Consider the following 21,357-nt stretch of genomic DNA (forward strand, 5'->3'; position numbering starts at 1 on the left):
ATAGCCCTGTAAGGATGTGTCAGTGCTGCACTACCCAACCCCTCCAGCGAGAGGCGCTCTTACCAACACAGCCCACCCCGGTGGGGTTCAGCTCGAAGTCTGGGGGGCAGTTGCACAGGTAGCTGCCCGGGGTGTTCACACACAGACCGTTGATGCAGTTCACAGGGTCGGCACATTCATTGACATCTGAAACACAGCAAGAGGGAGACAGGCAGTAAGGAACACAGTTAGGGTGCCAGTGTTGCCCATGTAGTATATTAGCTGTATAGCCTAAAACAAATCTGAATGCTATGCACAACGTATTCTGCTAAAGTGCAAGCATAACACCTGCAAGGTAAGAGGATGTCAATTAAAATCGGGTCAGTATGTAGCATACATATACACTGAAAAAGCTAAATATAAGGTGGTCCTGTGGTTAAAGAAAAGGGCTTGATACCAGGAGGCCACTGGTACTAATCTCCGCGCAGCCGCTGACTCACTGTGGGTGACCATGAGGAAGTCACTTAATCTCCTTGTGCTCCATCCTTCGGGTGAGACGTAAAACCAGAGGTCCTACTGGAAGTGACTCTGCAGCAGTTGTGATGCATAGTTCACCCCCTAGTCTCTGTAAGTCGCTTTGGATAAGAGTCTGCTAAATGACTATTAATAATAATAATAATAATAATAATAATAATAATAATAATAATAATAGGGAAAGACAGGAATAGGGCATGAGGGTGAATGGCATAGCATGACTAATCTGTTAACATTGCCATTCGGTTTAATGTTCTGTGAGCAGCTGGATGTAGAACAGGGTAATAATTCATGTGGGAAAACCTCCTAGACCTTAGACATCTGGGATCAATTGCATAGATACAGAGGCCCCAATGTAAAATGTAACCATTGTGCAGACAGTTAAACCAGTAACAGGTGAGAGGCATCCCCTGGCAAATAGGAATCCTGTTCTTACATTCATGCTGCATTCTTTTGGAATGCAATATGAACGGAAAGTTCTGGATTGCTCTTATAAACAAATCGGCTTACTCAGCAAGAAGTGTTAATTCGCTAAAGTAGATTTTTTTTTTGCATTCTTTTTAGTGTGTTGAGTAGTGAAGGGTGGTCTGGACACTCACCTGTGCAGTTTCCTCCGCTGCGGTCCAGTTCGTACCCGTCGTCACAGATACACCTGAACATGGCCGGCAGGTTCTGACAGGTGCCGAACACGCAGATGTTCTGGAAGGTGCACTCGTCGATGTCTGGGGGTGGAGAAAGCACATGCAGGAATTCACTGAGCAGGTCAGCTTGACTGAAGGGCAACATCTGTTAGCATGGACCCCTCAACTGAACAAATGAAGCCACTAACACAAATGTATTGAGGCCGTCTCTTTCAAGATATACACAATAAGAGGCTTGAAGAGTGCAGCTTCCCAGGTGTCTCGTGCACAGGCACCTGGCATGATTTCAGCCCGCTCTGCTCTGTTTCGGAAACTTGAAAGGGCTTGCACGAGACTCACCCTGGCAGGCCTTGCTGTCCTCGGTCGGGGTGAAGCCCATCTCACACTCGCAGCGGTACCCCCCGGGCGCGTTCAGGCACTGCCCGTTCTCACACAGGTTCACATTGTCCGCACACTCATCCACGTCTGGGGCACAGGGAGAGGGATGGAAGTAAGCAAAAGCAGGTTTGAGGAAAGGAGGCATACAGCAATGTGTTGTTGCCGGGAAGCTTTTACCAGTAAACAATGAAGTACTCCCACTTTTACTCTTTTGTTAAAAAGTTTACCTACAGAACCATTAGAAAACTCAACTTAATTACCTTGTATTTACAAATGTGTTGCTATTTAGCTACGTGTCTAATTACAATAAGAAGGATACAAGGTACTTAAACTTGACTGCAAGTTCATTTGCATGAGAAAGTGACTCCTATTGTGTAGCAGCTTCACCTATTCCAGGCTTTTCTACCAGCTTGATTAGCCAGTGTATTGTTAACAAGCTCAGGTGTGCCTTACTAAACTCACAGTAAATCCAGGAATGGATCACACTGCTATGCAATGGGAGTCTTATTTCCATCCCTGCAGTAATTGTAATTACATTTCCTAAAGCTGTCCCACCCTTGCCCCCCCAGTAAGGGGCGCTCCTTACCCGAGCAGAAGAAGCCGTCTCCGCTGAAGCCGTCCTTGCAGGCACAGCGGTAGGAGCCGGGGGTGTTGTGGCAGTTGGCATTGGCATTACAGTTGTGCTCTTCGGTGGCGCATTCGTCCACATCTGCAAAACCACACAAGAAAGATTATCGCAGTGCTAAAAAATACCTTCACCCCAATGCAACAAACAGGTGTTGCAGAGAATGCATGCTATTTGCTAATGAAATAATCATTTCTCTACCTTCGTGCACAGGTGTAGCTATGACCAAAAGTTTAGCATCACCCAGAATTAACTCATTTTCATAAAGGTCGAATGAATCCTGACGAATAATGTTACGCTAACATACTGAATTACATACCGCTTTGTAGTTTTCCATATACTTAAAGAAAAAATTGACACATTTTACATTTCAAAATCTATCATGAAACACTGTACTACTACTGTGGCTTCTGGCAGACTTTTGCGATATCATTTTGTAGTTTCTTAGAGTTACATGATGTTAAATAAGAGGTCTGTGTCTCAACCCTAAAATTCTCGGTGATGCAAACCTTTTGGCCATAGCTGTGTCTTTCCACCCCATTGCTTCCCCACTCAGGTATTCTGCTTTCCACCACCTCGCTTACCCACACACTTGAGCCCGTCCCCTACCCAGCCATCGCGGCACCGACACTTGAAGCTCCCTGGCACGTTCACACACGCGGCGTGCATGTCGCAATTGTGTGCTCCGATCTCACACTCATCGATATCTGAAAAGGAAACACAGACACTGCAATCAGTTTCGCTAGTTTTCCAGCCAGCGCAGAGCAGAAGGAGGCTGTTATAATAAATCCAGCACAGTCTAGGCTAACATTGAGGATTCTAAGGCAAAACTTAAAACTAATTCAAGCAGACAATCATTCTAGCGCCTTCATCGGTCCAGCATTACAGTAGGTAATGCCTACCTTATGATTTTTACCCTGATTTATCTGATGTTAATGTGCAAGGGTAGGCTGTTGTCTGCTTCTGCTAGCTGCAATGCCTTAAACCCGTGATAGTGCAGCAGTCACTGCAAGGTGGTGTGCCCATGCATGCCCTGTACCTGTGCACCCCGTTGTTCCCTTCTTCACGAAGTAGCCCAGCTGGCAGTGACAGATGAAGGAGCCCTTGGTGTTCTCGCAGTCGCCATGGAGACAGATGTTGGGGTTCAGGTCGCACTCGTTCACATCTGGGGAAGCCCATTGAAAAGTCAGTCAGTTCAGCCCTATTCTGGCAATTTCAGAAGAGATTTGCACTAGATACGTCGTTACGTTGTTACAGAGAAGTATAGATGGTTCGGATCGTGGGAGAGTTGGACACTCTGGTATAGTAAGATGCAGGGGTGTTTATATTATAGTAAGGGACACAGCAGTGTACAGTAAGGTGCAGATAGGATCCGTGGTATTGCTGTGCAGCAGAGTGGACAGGGCAATGCTTACCGATACAGGTCCGCATGTCCATGGACGACATGAACCCATCGAAGCAGAGGCAGCGGTACTCCCCGGGGATGTTGGTGCACTGGCCCCCATCACAGATGTCAGGGTTATCCTCACACTCGTCGATGTCTGCGGCACAAAGTAATGACGCGTTAGAGACAGCAGGGGGCGCACAGCGAGAGCTGGGGGTCAGGTCAGCGGAACATAGGGAGGTCTACTTTCCAACCATCATGTAGAGCACACTGTCAAACTTCTTCCACCCCTTCTCAATACAGTATACAATACAGTGAATAACTTCATTTAAGGGGAAAAAACACAGTTTATAGTTAACTGTTTTTGTTTTGCTTGCCTTACAGGCATATTCCCAACACTCAAACACAGGCAGTACAGTCCAGTGCTGTGGCCGTGGATGACTGCTGTCAAACAACTGCACCAAATCACACGCTTGCAGGGAGGCAAGGTGAAGTCTGTCTCGCACTTCCTTGCATGTAGAACTTCGCGTCTCCCAGCTAACAACATGAAAAGTGTTTGATTTGCAATCCCATCTATTTCTCATCTGTGAATCAGTGGGCTGTTGAATCTGCAATGCAGGTGAACGCTGTTTAAGTGTAGGGGTCTCACCTGCACACGTCCTCTTATCAGGCATCAGCGCGTAGCCCCCCGCACAGCTGCACTCATAGCTGCCCTCCGAGTTGGTGCAGTGGGTGTCACAGCCTCCGTTCATGATGGTACACTCGTCGATATCTGGAACAACACAGAGTCGCTCAGGACTGGGGCACTGGGTTCACTGAACTGTGCTTTAAAAAGAGTTCCGGCCGGTGGCTCTGCCGGGATGGGGGGGTGCTTACCCACGCAGCCCTGCCTGTCTGGGGTGGCCTGGTACCCGGGGTCACAGGAGCACTGGTAGGTGCCAATCATGTTGACACAGCGGCCATTTCTGCACAGGTTGTCACTCAGCTCACACTCGTTCACATCTGAAAAAACGGCCAATGCAGTGTTAGGAGGGAAAACAGGTATTATCATGTACAACACGAGGGTTTTTCATCAGCAGTTAAAGATGAATCTACATTTGGAAAGCGATTCATCAAATCTTACTTTAAATATTTCAACACAAAAGAACTCTTTTTGCACTGAATGTTTTGGGGTTACACTACTACTACAATTACACATCACCCATAGCTATAAAACATTCAGATGGTTGTTGACAGTAAAATGCTACTAATTGACCATACAGTGCTGCTATTGACCCTGCAACAGTTTTTGATTGAACCCAGGTAACAGAGGGAGATATTGTTGGCGAGTCTTACCCACACAGGACGTCCCGTCTGGGGTGAGCTCGTGGCCGAGGGGGCAGGTGCACTCGTAGCTGCCGTCAGTGTTGATGCACGTCCCGCCACGGCACAGCAGGGGGTCCCTCTCACACTCGTCGATGTCTGCCCAGTGAGAGTGAGAGAGAGAGAGAGAGAGAGAGAGAGAGAGAGAGACAGAGAGCATGTTAGACAGATACTTGACATATTCATTAAACTGCAGCCAGACTTTCTGCCTGTGGATGGTCCTTTCAAAGGTTTTAACTGCGCAGCGATAACATTCCAGATGAAAATCCATAAAGAGATTAGCCTGACCTGAGACGTTATTTATCTATCGCTTTACACACTCGCTTGTCTTTAGTCATGCTGAAAGAAAGTTAAGGTAGATAAAAGAGCCCTGAGATACAATTCCTGTGTTAGATTTGCCAGCTCCAGAGCCATATGAATCACTGTGAGTTAATGCTCTGATCTTGTCTGTGTATCAGATGTACAGTACTGTACTGATCTGTGTGTGTGTGTTATATGCTCTGATCTGTGTGTGTTACACACTCTGATCTATGTGTGTGTTACGTGCTCTGATCTGTGTGCTATATGCTCTGATCTGTGTGTGTTACATGCTCTGATCTGTGTGTGTGTTATATGCTCTGATCTGTGTGCTATATGCTCTGATCTGTGTGTGTTATATGATCTGATCTGTGTGTGTGTTATATGCTCTGATCTGTGTATGTGTTATGTGCTCTGATCTGTGTGTGTTATATGATCTGTGTGTGTTATATGCTCTGATCTGGGTGTGTTATATGCTCTGATCTGTGTGTGTTATATGCTCTGATCTGTGTGTGTTATATGCTCTGATCTGTGTGTGTTATATGCTCTGATCTGGGTGTGTTATATGCTCTGATCTGGGTGTGTTATATGCTCTGATCTGGGTGTGTGATCTGGGTGTGTTATATGCTCTGATCTGGGTGTGTTATATGCTCTGATCTGGGTGTGTGCGTGTGTTATATGCTCTGATCTTACCCATGCAGTTTTTCATCATCATGAAGCCGCTCTCGTAGCCCTCAAAGCACTCGCACTCGAAGCTGCCGGGCGTGTTCACACAGGCGCCGTGTCCACACAGGTCCGGGGAGATACGGCACTCATCGATATCTGTACACACAGGCAGAGAGAAGGGGGGAGGTGTCATTGTGCCTCTGATTGTGTTTCCAGAAACACAAAGGGGTAACTTTCATTTAGCTGCTAAGCCCACAATCATCAAATCACAATAAAATTGGGAACAGGATTCACGTGAGTGTGTTGCTGTAGACAGGCGATCAGCACTTCAGACCAGCATTAATTTTAATGGCAATGGAATGTACAGCTATGGAAAAGCATTTTGTAAAATGATAAGTTGGTGCAATAAAAAAGGGATGGGGAGTATACAGTTCAATAATTCATATAAAAAAAAAGACTGTTCTGCAGTTGCTAAAATGTCCAGAGGTCAGGGTATTTAAAGATGTGAGACTGTGCTGCAAGCTGCTCCTCGTCGCCTCCTACCTGTGCAGTTCCTCTCCTCCATGTTGAGCGCGAAGCCGCTGCTGCAACGGCACCGGAAGCTTCCGATGGTGTTCCGGCACGTTCCGTGAGAGCACAGCCCGGAGAACACCTTACACTCGTTCACATCTGCAGAAAGAGAGAGGGGGAGAAGGAGGGGTGGTGAGACTCCTATTGACAATAGCTGATGTTTTCCTGGTACCTTCTACTGTAGGTGTTGTCAAGTGATTTGGTTTACAATGAGGTAGTTCAGCCTTTTTCGCTGTTTATAATACATAAAGATGGGCTTACTTCATATCAAGCAATAGAGCCCTGTTTGGAAGGCTTACCGCCTGTTAGTTGATGGAATAAGAAGGTAAGAGTACAGACAAGCTCAACCCCCAAGGTAATGCCAGGTAATCAGGGCGATTAGAAACCAGCGATCATTGGCTTTATTGTTATTTCCATTTCACTTTTTATAACTCGCTACAGCTAGTCCTATCTGAAAGTTCCACGCTCGACTACCAATCGGTATGGGCCCTGCAATGCAGCTTCCTAATTGGCTGATGAAAGTTCTAGAGTATTCAAAGCAGCTGGAACCGTCCCTCCCCCTAGTACCTTTATAGAAGGCTCGTCCCGAGAGCACATCCCCGCGGTTGGCGAAGCCCGGTCCTCGTGGGCAGATGGTCTCGTATTCCTGGGTCCCGGGACTGGGGCACGCCTCGCAGTCGATACCCCAGGCAGCCCCCACAGAGCAGCAGCACATGTCCACCCGGTACTTCCCAGGCAGGGGCTCCACACATTCATCCTCCTCCCACTTCATATAGCACTGCTCCACCCGCACGTCTGCACAGAACACAGCCGTCATTCACAGCGCAAGCAGGAACTACACAGAGCATTTCACAGGGAGTCTGCAGTCTTTGTTTTTACTACTAAAATTAAACTCGGTAACGTGCATTTTCAACTTTACTGTGTTGTTCTTAAAAATATATTTAAGTTAAATACCCTGGCATATAGGTGCATGCAATGTGAAACATAAACAGATTATTTAATCTGAAACAGCTACAGATTATCAGACGGTCAACTGAATATAGAAGCAAAGACTGCATCCCCCTACCCAATGCCATGAAAAAGGAAAAGCTTTCCGCTATTTCTACAGGATGCCCCGAAATCCCAGCGCCTTGCTTACCGACACAGGTGCGGCCCGTCCCGTCCAGGGTGAGTCCCTCAGGGCAGACGCAAGTGAAGGACCCCGGGTTGTTCACGCAGCGCCCGTTAGTGCACACTCCTGGGAACACCTCACACTCGTTCACATCTGGGCAGGCAGGGGGAGGGAAAACAGCTGGGTTAGGGGGGGGGTCCGCTAAACCAAACTCCAAAGCAGCTCCACACTGTATATAGTAGATACCCTGCAGGGCTTACCTTCACACACAACGCCCTTCATTCTGGCATAGCCTCTTGGGCAGGCTGTGTCTGCAGAGAGACACAGAGAGAGAGAGATGATCAGGCCAGAATTAAGTATACCTTAATATATATTGGTGTGGGAACTGAAATTCCTGCAGTGCATCCTTAGATATGCTTGTGCTCTTGTTTTTCATGTTATTGTGATACAGTAATGAAAATTCAAGACAAAAATATTTCAATGAAATGCATTGGAAACGAAAGTTCAGCTCAGCCTTGCAAAATGATCTTTTAGTAACACAGTCTATTATTTCCTTTTTTTTGTATGTGATTCTTTGATGGTTTTGTAAACGTATATACAGATGTATTCATGACTTTGTTATATTCTGGTTTTCTAAAAATCAATAAACCTTATGCTTATGCTAGTTTTGCCATTTGTTTTTTAAATGAAGGATTTATGAAGGCTTCGTTCCTATGGCTGAGTTTGATTATTGGTAAAAACCTCCTCACCAATCTCACAGCGGTCACAGGGGCTCCCCCAGGCCGCCCCCAGAGTGGAGCAGCACTCCGACTTCAACGTGGCTCCATTGATGTTCACCTCACAGCGGCCATCGTTGATGTTCAGCCAACAGGTACCCTTCATGCTGTCTGCAGAGCGAGAGAAACCCAGACAAGTTACGCACAACACACAGGCAGTCCAGGCTTGAGATACAAGGGAACTGTAGAAACAGAGCAGGCAAGCAGTTTTATAGACGGCTCTTACCCACGCAGATGGTGTTGGTCGAGTCCAGCTTGCTGCCGTGCGAGCACTCGCAGTTGAAGGACCCGGCTGTGTTGCGGCACACCCCGTTCACACAAGGGCTCGACTCACACTCGTTGACGTCTGAAACGCAAGTAAGAGTGGGGGGGGGGGGGGGGGGTGCATTAGAGGATAAAACCACACGTTGACACAAAAGACTGACAGTCATTTTAGAAGAATCCAGCCAAACAAAATTCTTTCAAGGCTCTTGACACAGAGTACACTGAGACAGGGCTGGCTGTAACTAGTGGAGACTCACCCTCGCAGGTCTCAGAGTCCGGTCTGAACACGTATCCCTTGGGGCAGGTACAGGTGTAGCTGCCAGGGGTGTTACGGCACAGGCCGTTATCACACAGCAGCCTGTTCACAGCACACTCGTCGATGTCTAGAGGAACAGGGAGGGTTAAACCAACAGGGCAACATACAATACAAAACAATATACCTATATCTCTCTCTATATATACAGTAGTGTGCCCGCGGGGGGCGCTATGACTCACCGATGCAGTTCTTGCCGCTGGGGTCTGACTCGTAGCCCGTGTTGCAGATACAGCGGTAACTTCCTCTCAGATTCTCACACATCCCGTTCTGACAGATATCCGGGTCCAGTGCGCACTCGTTAATATCTGAGGAGGACACACACACACACAGAGTTCAAGAGGCCAGTCAGTCAGCACACTCAGATTATAGATTAACAGCATGCACAATGCTTGTTTCAGTGGCTTTTAATCACTGTTTCTTTACTCCACATACACTGCAATCCAACGTAGACTTATATAGCGCCTTTAATAATTTGCATTAATAAAAAGATATGATAAAAAAAAGCATGTGCAATAATTTAAGAAAATGCTTTACGATTAGCATAAGCACACGCTGTATGAAGCGATACATTTTTCAGTTTGCGATGCATTCCACACATATTCATAAGGAAGCCTTATTCTTGGCAAAGCATAAACCCACCTCTCCCGTCAGCTGTGATTCCAATGCCACTGCTGCAGAGTGCCTGGAATTCGGCTGGAGAAACAGAACGGGACAGTCAGGGTTAGAGACAGACAGCGCCACAGGCAGGGGAGCAACACAACACTGCAGCGAAATGAACTGTATTGCCTTATAATACAGTTAGTACACTTTGATGAGCGCTACTGTGATTCAAATCACATTTGACCTGCATTCTAAGAACCAGATTCCTAAAGCTACTTTACACCAATACTTAAAATACAGTTACGATTCTGAAAAGAATAAGGACACAAGACTCCACAATGTTACTGCAGCAGAAGTTTTACAATGCAGTGAATTGAAAGGGTGGAGCTGGTTACCGGAGTTCCTGGCAGGGCAGGGTTGGCAGGGCTCCCCGAAGCCGTGCTCTTGGCTGGCGCAGCAGCACTCGGACTTGGTGACGGCGCCGGGGAAGGGCCGGTTGCAGGTGCCCTTCTTGATGCCCCCGTAGCAGGTGCTGCGCATGTGGGTGTCCACGCAGACACGGCCGTCCACGTCGATGGCCAGCCCGGGCAGGCACTCACAGCGGAACGAGCCCTCCGAGTTGATGCAGCGGCCGTTCATGCAGATCCCCGGGGTCTGGCACTCGTCGATATCTGAGGAGGTGCAGGGAGGGGGAGAGAGGGGAGGGGAGGGAGAGAGAAAGCAGAAACGCAGCCCGTGAAATCAGGCCAGTCCCAGGTAAGGCTCTTTTTATCGCACTGCATGTTTTAACAGGCTTGAAACGACTGCAAGGACAATCTTTATTCTAAATGCTTAGAAGCAGAACAAATACTGAAGCTGTGCTACTCTTTAGTCGGTCACTGATATTTTGTGTGTATCTTTATTAGAAATCACTGGTAATTACAATTGGACAGAGCTACAGTGAACAGGCAAACCTCACATCATGATCTGTACCCATCCTTACACATCACCAAGTGTCCTCCCCCTGCATCTTGACTGGGTAGCCCTTTAGCACCATCTGGTGGCAACTAGAGTTAAAGCAGCAGAGCTCCTCCAATATCGCATGCTCGTTCCCAAGTCCGCCCCTGTCGTTCTCCCCCACCGCCCCGGTTCAGCTCCGCTCCCCCTCCCAGTCATACCGGTGCAGTAGCGGCCATTGGGAGCAAGGACGAAGCCGGGTTTGCAGATGCACTTGAAGCTGCCATCCTCGTTGATGCACATCCCGTTGAGACACATGTTGGTGGTGGCGCACTCGTCATGATCTGAAACAGACAGGGGAGGGGTCAACGAGCGATGCGAGCAGCTGATCGCTGCAACAAGGCACTGCCACACCCTTTATAAGAGAAGTCTGATTTTATATGAAATGGTACAGCAATAAACGGTCATTGATCAACTGGTAAGGCTACCAGTGACCAGACGTCTTACGTTACCCGAATGCTTTAAGTAAAACAAAACTACCAAAAACAAAAAAGTGTTTAAATAACTTTTTAGGTTATGCAATTTAAAAATGTGTATTCTGATCGATTTTGTCCTACTGTTTTCCATGGTGTGACTGCAGGTCTGTGTGGCTGTAAGGAGTCTAGGGACAGAGTGCCCTCCATCGCCCCCTCCAGGAGAGGCGCGGTATTGCTGGAGCACTCACCCACGCAGTTCTTGTCGTCGGGTGTGAGCTCGAAGCCAGCGTTGCAGATGCACTGGAAGCTGCCGTCGGTATTGACACAGCGGCCGTTCCTGCACATCACTCCGTTCATGATGCACTCGTCGATATCTGTGAGGAGGAGCAGCGGCAGTCAGGCTACACTGGGAGCGTCTCTTCAAAACATTGCAGGTTGCGACCTTTAAATAACACCAGCTGCATATGTATTTAGCTTTTGAGACTTCATTTGGTGTTTTTTTTTTTCCTTTCTAAGGAAATAGTGCTATTGACGATGTATTAGGGATGCAAAAATGAATTGATTACTCACCATTGGATTATATTTTGCGAGCCGATGATAAAGGACGGCATTTACTATTGGTCATTTCTAGTTATGTGATGAGTGACATGAAATCGTGATTATAGCTCAATCCTGTTAATTTTTTCTTTTCTTTTTTTTTTTTTTTTATCTAAAAATGCATTTTACCATAAAATAAATATTTTGTATTTTTGCATGATGGTTTTAGAGACCCCCGCTGCTGAGAGATGGGACATACCAACGCAGGCCTGCTTGGTGGGGGTGCTCTGGTATCCCTCGTGGCACTTGCAATGATACGACCCGGGGTTGTTCACACAGTCTCCGTTCACGCAGGGGTTGCTGGTGCACTCGTCCACATCTGAGCAGCAAACAAACAAGAAAAAAACGGTGAAACGGCAGGCTGTGATAGGCTGGCAGGAGGGCTGCTCTGCCCCCTGAGTAAACAACCAGCTCCAGCTGAAATAATCTCCCACTGAGCCCTCAATGGGAATCAGGGGGCCCAGGCTGTCTGCCTGCCTGCCAAGGGCAGCTCAGAGCTGGGGGTTTATCTTGGCTCTGTCCCAGCCAGGATAAACAGCCCCTTCCTCCAGAGACTTCGTCTTGGCATTGGGGAAGTGAGGAGATCCAAACCAGCTTCCCCAATTAACTCCTTGTGGTGTGCTGGCTGGCTGGCTGGCTGGCTGGCCGGCTCACTGGGGGCCATATTAACAGAAACTTTGTAAATTCAATCTAATCCTCTTACTATGCAATGGACTTGCCCGACCTCAGCACCATGTTACCAGACCCTCAGCTGATGCACTATCCTTGCACTATTAGCATGTCAACGTAGATACAAATTGTCTCAATCAGAAGTTGTTAGCTCATATTGTATTCTAGCAGTATTTGAACTTTCTGTAAACTACACTGTATTTAAATATTGTTTTGGACTGTAACCTTGTATTACCCTGTAACACCTTGGATAAAGGCGTCTGCCAAATAAATAAATAAATAAATAAATAAATAAATAATAATAATAATAATAATAAAAATGATTTAGTGGTGCAGCTGCTGTGTGTAGGGGGTGGTGTATGAAGTGGGAAATGTCTTGTTCAGGTGAGTTGTGATGCTCACAGGTGTGCAGTGCTGACAGTCCTCTACCTACCCACACACTCTCCACGCACGTCCTGTCTGAAGCCCATGTTGCACTCACAGCGGTAGCTGGAGGGGGTGGGAATGCAACGTCCGTTCAGACACAGGTTAGTGAAGTGCTTGCAGATGTCAATGGTCTGGTTTAGGGTGGCTGTGCCTGCAAACGAGACACACGCAAAACAAAAAGGAGGTCAGGTCACACAACTGAAGCTCCATAATCAGAAATGCATTCGTTGACATTTTCATTCCAGGTCTTTTAGACATTGATGATTTAAAGAGACTCCTGCAGGACTGTGGCTCTCCAGGACCAGGGTTGGCCAGCCCCGTACTATGGTAAACTTTTATAAGGGCAGAGATGGCTAAATAATAAATCCCGATTCTGCTTACCGATGCTGGAGCTGGGAAGACCGTTGCCCCTGCTACCCGCATTGCCCCCGTTTCCGCCGTTGCCCCTCTGGTCCATGTAACCCCCGTTCCCGCCTCTGCCCGGCCCGTTGTTGTAGTTGAAGTTGGGAATTTGGGGGAACCCCCCGTTGCTCCCCCCACCATGGGGAACCCCGGCAATACATAACCGGTGAAACTCATCTGGAAGAGAGAAGGAGACGGGTTTGAGATGGAAACCTACCTACTGGGTTGCAATTTCTCTCAGTTACAGTTCTTTATGAAGCGTAAAGAACGTCTAAATCTGAGGGTACACAAAGCCACTTTTTCATCGGGAACAGTGGCTTGAAACCTGGTTCCAGGAGACCGGGAGAACCAGTCTGAGGTTGCTGCATCAAACTCCAAGTCTCATCTGGTGTGCCATGCAGTTGCCTGAATCCTAGTCTATTGAAACCAAGTTCCAAGCCTTTGTGTTCCCTCAGCTTAATGCCTTTAGTTGTGGTTTTAGATATCATGTAAGCAAGCCCTTTGTTTGTGTGTGTGTGTGTGTGTGTATGTGTGAGTGTGAGACGAGTTCTCAAACCCAGCCCAGTGGCCTGGACAATGTCACTAAAGAAAGGGAGGTTGCCATTAGCTCTCCCCCAAAACAGGCCCCCTTTCCTGATAAAGGGGAAAGAAATCAGGGGATTATTAGAGGCCATCGACTCTCATTTCATCTCGGGGGAGTCTAAGGCATTAGTGAAATTACCTTTGTTGTTCTGTCAGGAAAATGACCACTAAGCATTTTAATAGTGTCACGCAGGCCCTTGTAATCGCTCCCCGTTTGATAAGCAAGCTGCTACAGGATTCAGCTCCCCCCTCTTCCTGGCAACAGCTTAAAAGCCCAGTGCAGGAAATTACCTCATTTTTGACACATTTCTCATTGTGAAAAAATAGTGTAATTTATTCTGCAACACACATCAGCAAATCAATAGGTGAGCTTTGTGTATTACATCAAAGAGTGGGCTTAACTGTCCAGACAAGGGTTCTTAATTCTACTAACCTAGACCACTAGCTTTTGTCAATAGACGTCACTGTTGTTTTCTGCATTGAAATATATATATGCAATTATCTTCCTGTCTTAAAAGACTGCACACTGTGCTATGCATTCGCAATGGCCCTCGCTGTGGTCAGTATCAGAGCTCTACTCACCGGAGCCTCTCACTGGACACATCTCCGGGATCTGGACAGCTGCCCAGCAGCGGCCTGTTTCACAACAGCATTGCATCTTGGTGTACTGTCCACTCTGCTCCCCCGCGCAACGGCCATTGGCCAGAGAAGAGAAACAAGCTCCCACGCGCTGATCTGTAGAGAGAGAGAGAGAGAGAGAGAGAGAGAAGGGCGAGGGCATGAGTTTAATAAGAAAGTCACATCAACAAAGCAGCGTTCTCAAACTTGAATGAAAGTGGGGAGGAGAGTCATTAAAAGACATCGGACTGCATGAACACAGATTATCTTCACGCTAACGAGCCGGCAGTCTGGAATGAATCAGTTCCATGTGGATTCATTGCAAGCCAATTACATGTAACATGGAAAGCTTTCTGTCTGGCTCAGACGCAGTGTGCTTTAACTGCTCTGCTCTAGAGCACAGGCCAGAGAGAAAGAGAGAGAGAGAGAAGGAAGGCTGAAATTGGAAGCAGATCTTCCACACAAATACATGCTTTCAATTGGAAAAACATTTTACAGTGAGGTTTTCAAAGCGCTCCAGACTGCAAGTCACACATTCCCGACCCAGTGCTCCAATTCTGAGATTCCAGGCTGGGAATGTGGGTCTGAACCTCGGGAAGCGTTTGGGAAATCTTAAACTTTCAAACCATAATATCCCTCAAGAAATTGATAATATTTTGCATGTTTTTAAAGAGATTTTCTTTTAAGGTGTATTGGCTAGAGAGAGAGTGAGAGAGGAGAAAGGAGAGCGAGAGGAGAAAGGAGAGAGAGAGAGAGAGAGAGAGAGAGGCCAGAAACAATATTGTGTGTTCTGGGCTTGGCAGTGCATTCTGCGTGGAATGTTAGCTCTGGGAAATAGCTGCTCCATGATGCATTGGGACCAGGTTCTGTCTCAGTCTGCTAGTGGAGCCTGTAACACTGGAGTTATACAGACGGCATGCCGGCTCTCTGCTACAACACCAAACCTGCCCAGTAACTCCACAGACTGACTCTCGTTCTTAACCCTGCATGTGCCGGAAGCAACAAAGAGGGCCATTGTGTTAGCCCAGTCCAGGTGTCAGCTGTGCAAGCTTGCTTGGGTTGTACAATGTGTCCCTCGCTTTCCTCTGTGGTAATTCAATGCAAACACTGATCCCAGACACACACACACACACACACACACACACACACACACACACATTTCCATTCCTATATTTGTGAGGACTTGTCATAGACTCACTATATTTTTTTTACTATTTCTAACTCCAGTCAGACAAAACTCCACACAGGGTGAAAGTCAGCACTTTAAAAAAAAATTATAATTAAGGCATATTTAGTTCTTAAAAACGTGTTTTACAAAGTGGGAACGTCCCCACAACGTAGTTTTTTCAGGAGTTACTATCTTTGTGGGGACATTTTCTCAAATTTTGTACCCACAAAGATAGTAATACCTGCCCCCCCCCCCCCCACACACCAAACACACACACACACACTGTCACGTTTAAAATATCGTTTAAAAACACATCTCTTTGAAAAGGCATTTCCTGGTACACTGCCTCGAGGTTCTAGATTGATTTTAAAAAGCTGACTAACAACTGAAATGTTTCTTGATCATTTTAAATGATTATTTTGAACTGCCTTTGCTCTGCTCAGTGCTTTGAGGTGCATATTAATGGGTTAAAATAAAACAACAAGATTAAACCCCCCTAATTATTTCTTTCACCGTTCAGCAGCTTCTGCCGCTGCTCTCAGGGCCAGCTCTTTACTAGATCTCAGTGAGCCAGGCTCGAAGACAGCTTGGGAGTCTGTCACACTTACCCATGCAGCGTGTCCCATCAGAGCTGGTGATGAAGCCTCGTGGACATGTGCACACGTAGCTGCCAGCCGTGTTAGTGCACTCTCCCCCATCACACACTCCTGAGATAGTACTGCACTCATCGATATCTGAAACAGACAGGAGAGCACCATCAACCACAAACTCAGCTCTCTCTCATACTGTAACAGACCCGTACCCCTCTCTACTGTAACAGAGCTCCCAACTCTCCCTCAATCTGTATCCCTCTATACTGTAACAGAGCCCCCAACTCTCCATCAATCTACACCCCCCATACAGTAACAGAGCCCCCAACTCTCATCAATCTACACCCCCCATACAGTAATACAGCCCCCAACTCTCCCTCAATCTATACCCCTCTATACTGTAACAGAGCTCCCAACTCACAGTGACAGGTGCCTCTGCTTCACTGTACTTTGCAATGTGGATTCTGCAGTAAGACTTTAAAGGGCAGCTCTGTGGTAGACACCTCATTGCATGCAGTGACCCATTCTCCCAGGCACTGCTGCCGCACAGGGGAGGTGAGAGAGGTCACCACGCTGCTATACAAACCCAGAGTCAGCATTCTCAGTGAATGGGACCAGACTTTACCCACTGCAGACAGCTGGATAGAAAAGGAAACATCTGCCATCTGATAAATGGTCACTTAGTTTGTGTGTGTGTGTGTGTGTGTGTGTGTGTGTGTTTGTGTGTGTGTGTCTGTGTGTGTGGGAGAGGAGGGGTAGTCTGATTTATAAGCAGACCATTCTTGCTCACTACCATTTGACTGTAAATGCACCCATTCCTTTTTGTCTTTTTTTAAAGTGTCAAAACCATAAAATAAACTTCCCCTGTCTCTTTCATCTCTCTCAGTTCTCTCCACTCTCCTCTTCCCCCCCGCCCCCCCCTTTCCTTTTTCTCTCTCCTCTCTCCCCTGCCCTCTCAGATGAATGGTGTCAGTCCAGGCCAGAACGAACAGCAAGACTAAACAGCCTCCCAGCTGGTAGCTTGGGGTCGCTGCATTACAGTCTCACTTTGTCCTGTAATTACACCTCCCTCGCTCCCGGACAGCTTCAAAGACCGAAGTGCACCTTTCCACAGCATGGTTACAACAATCCGGCCTTTTACAAGAATGACCTGCTGTTCAGGAGTCTAGGACTGCCTTCTTTCTTAATTAAAGGACTGGCCCTGAATGTGTTTCTGCTTACTAAACCGTGACCCTAGACATAACTAACCTGTAAAGGGTTAACCCGGGTCCCTATATAGATTGATCCCCACAGGGACTAATTTCAAGCGGCGAGTGATTTGGACTGCATGGATAGACGGGCAACCCCCTTTCGTACGAGTGCAGTCCTACAGCGAGCAACACCCTATAGAGAACGAAGGCATCCCAGCTAGAGACTGATGCTCTGCTCCCAAGGGCCCCTAAAGGAAAATCATCCACAACTGTAAGACAGTAAATCAACTAGAAAACAATTCGGCTAGTGCCATTTGTAGGTACAGTTTCCATAAAACTATTCCCCCAGCAATTTTTGTGCTGGATATGACCCCTCAAACCCCCCCCCCCCCCCCAAACACACAAACACGCACGCACGCACACATGCACAGCAGAGACAGCAAGCCTGAGGCTGGGGAGAGGGGCACCATGAGAACCATCTCTTCAAGCAGCTAATTAGAAGCTACACTTTTGTCAAATACAATAATTAAGGAGTCAGAATAAAGAGGCCTGGTGTAACTATTCCCCTCCACTCTCAGAATGTACAGCTGGATGTTAGAAGTCATGGATGTTGCCCCATGTTAAGGGAGTGTGGTGTCCTGTCCACAGCTGGTATCACATGACTTGACTCACCCTCGCACTTTTGGTTAGTCTCACTCTGCTTGTGCCCCGCGGGGCACTTGCACTCGTAGGAGCCCACAGTGTTGATGCAGTTCCCTCCCTGGCACAGTCCTGGGATGGCCTGGCACTCGTCCACATCTGAAACAAGAGAGGGGGTACTCTGTTACAGCAGGTATGGCAGAAAGAGCCCCTTGGGCCAACAGGCATGTGGAGAGAAGCCCATGCAGAATTGCTAGACGCAGACCAAACGACAATACAGTTTGGATCTGACTGCACGAGCCTGAGGCCAATTCTCCACGGGTCTCTTGTCTCCTGCCGGTTCAGTTTTTATAATTGGTGCGCCATTACATCACTTCCAACCAATCCTGTGGCTCCGTTCCTTGAGATTATCTCACCTCACCCCATGCTTTTTGGATGAACTGTTGAATTTGATTCTGAACGAAAACAGGCTAATAGCAGCATTGCACCGCGTCCAGCATCGTAATTGCCTAACTGGAGATATAGAAGGACTCCCGCCCCCGCAGAAACACAGGAAGCCTGATCCAGCAAACTTACAAGTATTTCTTATTCGAACGTCATTTTCAATGGCGTAATGGTGCATGTAATCAAGGTTGTTTTGTGTTTAAGATGGGTAAACTTGGAATTGAGCGCCCTGGCTAAGCAAGACTAGACAAGGGTTAGTCACTGCTTGTTAGAATTATATGAATGATACACTCCAAAAATTACCACTGGAATAAGGCCACTGCTCTACAACATTTGCCTTTAATATCTGAAAAGTATTACAACTAAAATACATTACTTAATTTAAAGGCAATTACTGCTGTCCATTCGACAACAGCCTTGCCAACCCTTATGAAAGCTTTCCACAGTAAAAGCATAGCACAGCGTAATAATGGTAAAGCATAGGAAAGCATTGTAAAGAATAACAAGTTATGGTGAAGTTAATAAACATGGCAAATCGGGATATGCATAGGGAAAAGCATGGTAGAACTGCAAAAACACAGTGGTAGACTTTTATAAAGGAGGTACCAGCAACGCCTGTCTACACCAAGCCCACCCGCTCTCTTACCCTGGCATGCCCCGGTGCGGATGTTGGGGATGAAACCGCGACGGCAGGGGTGAGGCTGGGCCGGGCACATCTCACAGGGGTGGCCCCACGCCCGTCCGATGGTGGCACAGCAGAGGGTCTTGGTGCACACGATGCCACTCAGCTGCCCCTGGCACATCTGGTTATTGACCTGAGTGAAGCAGGGGCCAGTCCGGTAATCTGGAGAAAGAGAGAGAGAGAGAGAGAGAGAGAGAGCTATCAAGAATGCAGGGTAAATACCACATGGAAGAGTCATCGTACAAACTTTGTGGCCTAGAGTGTTGTAACGTTACGGACAAACGTATCATGCCTGCTTTTATTCCGTTACAACAAATTTTGTCTCCATTATAATTTTTTTTTTTGACGAGGAAAGTTAAATAACTAGACTTGGGTTTCTGTAAAAGCAGCAAACAGAAAGCCCATTGTTTAAAATGACTGCTGCATTCCCTATAATTATAATATCAAAATAGTTAACAGTTAGTGCTATAGCAACTACTACCCAATTGTATACAACAATCAGTGAAAGACAGCAGCCCCCCCCCCCTTCTTTCCAGCCTCTCCCCTACTGACACCTGTGACCTCACAGCGCAAATCTTTTCTTGGACAATTTGAGGAGAGGAATGTTTGAGAGTGCCCTGCAAGCCTCACTGACCTATCGAGGGGGTGGGGGTGAGGAGGGAGGGAGGGGGGTGACACACATCTGGGATTGATCAGAGAGCGTGGCCTCTCACTGCCTCCACTCCAGATGTGACCCAATCTACCCCACCCCCAACCCCAACCCCAACCCCATACCACTGCAATCAACTCAAACTTCTTGTTTGAAAACATAACCTCCTTGAAGTTTGACAAGAATATCGATTAGTTCCAACCAGCAAACCTGCAATGTTTCAGCTATTCATTTCATTTCTATCGATGTGTCTTCTGCTAGGGCTGGAAACTATACACCCATTTGCTCAGCTGTTTGAGCCATTCCAGACTTTACTAGAAAGGTAATTATCCACACCTGAGCTTGAGAACGTCAGAGCGATGGTAATTAAATGTGCATTGGCTCAAACTGCTACAGTCGGCTCATTAACAGCTCTGCTTACACAAACACACTTTTTTTTGTTTTTTAATTAAGTGCATGTGTCTGTGTTCGTGAATTTTTCAAAAGTCTAGAGGATGCAGTCTGAGATTTACTGTGGATTTACTCTAACCTGCAAAATTCCAACGCATCACCTTGGTTTTATAGCAGTCACAGTGCAACCTCTTCCAAAGACTAGGGAGAGCCTTCCTGCATTAACAAAGCATTATTCTGTGCCTACAGTAATTAGGAGCCCATGATCATTAGCGAGACTGCACAGGTACCTGGGCAATAATGCGTTTTGTTCAGTGCCACTTTTAAAGGAATTGTGTACAGATTAACAAAGCACGCAATAGTATTGACAAGAAACTTTGCAATCAGTAGAACTGACTGTCTGTATCTACAAAAATGACATTATTGCATTTTTTATATGGGGGAAAATGTATATAAAAAAAAATAGGCAACTGTTAAATTGTTGTGCACCAGTAAAACAAATTTAAGGAGCTTTTTTTTTATTTTGAATACTGGTATTACCTGTTGCTTGACTGCTAGTGTTTCGCATAAATCTTTGCTCCACAGTCTGAAAGCATGAAGCCTGTATGAGACAAAGGCACCGTTCCTGAGTAGAAGATGACCCTGTGGACACAGCTGGCCAAATGTCTGCCTGCAATGCATTTCACAGAGCGCTGGGAACGCTCTGAAGTCATTTCCACTGGCTGCTTTGACTGCAGCATGTTTCACATCAAACCATCAGGGTTTCATTTCAAGGTCTCGTTTAGTTTTATCCAGACAGCCATCATTTCCACCCCTCGCTTTATCCCCAAATTCACAATTTTTTGACATTTAAACCGCATTCAAACTTGAAGGAATGCCAGCGCAAAAGCAGAATGGAACTAATCTGCAGTGCTTTGAATAAAACCACATGTTGCTTGTTGAAGCCTTAAAAATTAATGCCTTTCCATTTTAAGACGAATCCTGAAATGAAGAAAAAAATAATGCAATGTGAATGCAACTAAACAGGAGTACTGTCCCTGCATCCATATACCCTGCCCCCTCTCTCTTTCCCTCTCCTTCTTTCTACAGGGCCCCAACACAAGCTATAAACTCTGGTTCGGGGTCAAAGATGGGTTCCCTATCCCTGAATCTCTCCCAGAAACAATGCTAGCGTCCCACTCCCCTTCAACCTCTTTTCTCCAGGCTCCATCTCAGCGCAGCCCCCTCCCGAATTAAAAAAGGGAATAATAGACTTGCTGGACTGAGAGGTCAAAGCTCCTAGTAAAGAAGGAAACATTAGGAATTCAGGTTTTCCTGTTGAGATTTTAATGTTTCCGGGATTAAAGCAAGCCAGTGTCTAAAAGCGCAGTGATTTATAAGAGACCTAAAACAAGCA

The 21,357-nt window shown here is 46.7% G+C and overlaps 1 protein-coding gene across 2 annotated transcripts in view; it reads right to left on the bottom strand.

Annotated features, from left to right (window-relative positions):
* The window catches only part of LOC121301642 (fibrillin-2-like), a 52,379-nt gene that overhangs the window by 15,287 nt on the left and 15,735 nt on the right, over window positions 1-21,357 (bottom strand). For both annotated transcript variants that reach the window (XM_041231204.1, XM_041231203.1), the window contains exons 7-36: window positions 18,887-19,084; window positions 17,830-17,955; window positions 15,986-16,111; window positions 14,174-14,326; window positions 12,989-13,186; window positions 12,615-12,758; window positions 11,712-11,831; window positions 11,164-11,289; window positions 10,661-10,783; window positions 9,899-10,174; window positions 9,543-9,596; window positions 9,083-9,208; window positions 8,845-8,970; window positions 8,550-8,669; window positions 8,297-8,434; window positions 7,808-7,858; window positions 7,575-7,700; window positions 7,004-7,231; window positions 6,410-6,535; window positions 5,894-6,022; window positions 4,877-5,002; window positions 4,418-4,543; window positions 4,191-4,313; window positions 3,573-3,698; window positions 3,197-3,322; window positions 2,742-2,864; window positions 2,119-2,241; window positions 1,494-1,619; window positions 1,113-1,235; window positions 64-186 (exon numbers count right to left, since the gene is read on the bottom strand). In XM_041231204.1, the coding sequence (XP_041087138.1) occupies window positions 64-186; window positions 1,113-1,235; window positions 1,494-1,619; window positions 2,119-2,241; window positions 2,742-2,864; window positions 3,197-3,322; window positions 3,573-3,698; window positions 4,191-4,313; window positions 4,418-4,543; window positions 4,877-5,002; window positions 5,894-6,022; window positions 6,410-6,535; window positions 7,004-7,231; window positions 7,575-7,700; window positions 7,808-7,858; window positions 8,297-8,434; window positions 8,550-8,669; window positions 8,845-8,970; window positions 9,083-9,208; window positions 9,543-9,596; window positions 9,899-10,174; window positions 10,661-10,783; window positions 11,164-11,289; window positions 11,712-11,831; window positions 12,615-12,758; window positions 12,989-13,186; window positions 14,174-14,326; window positions 15,986-16,111; window positions 17,830-17,955; window positions 18,887-19,084 (4,059 nt within the window). The remainder of the gene's footprint in view (window positions 1-63; window positions 187-1,112; window positions 1,236-1,493; window positions 1,620-2,118; window positions 2,242-2,741; window positions 2,865-3,196; window positions 3,323-3,572; window positions 3,699-4,190; window positions 4,314-4,417; window positions 4,544-4,876; window positions 5,003-5,893; window positions 6,023-6,409; window positions 6,536-7,003; window positions 7,232-7,574; window positions 7,701-7,807; window positions 7,859-8,296; window positions 8,435-8,549; window positions 8,670-8,844; window positions 8,971-9,082; window positions 9,209-9,542; window positions 9,597-9,898; window positions 10,175-10,660; window positions 10,784-11,163; window positions 11,290-11,711; window positions 11,832-12,614; window positions 12,759-12,988; window positions 13,187-14,173; window positions 14,327-15,985; window positions 16,112-17,829; window positions 17,956-18,886; window positions 19,085-21,357) is intronic.

Source organism: Polyodon spathula, chromosome 27 (genome assembly GCF_017654505.1).
Source record: "Polyodon spathula isolate WHYD16114869_AA chromosome 27, ASM1765450v1, whole genome shotgun sequence".
NCBI lineage: Eukaryota > Metazoa > Chordata > Actinopteri > Acipenseriformes > Polyodontidae > Polyodon > Polyodon spathula.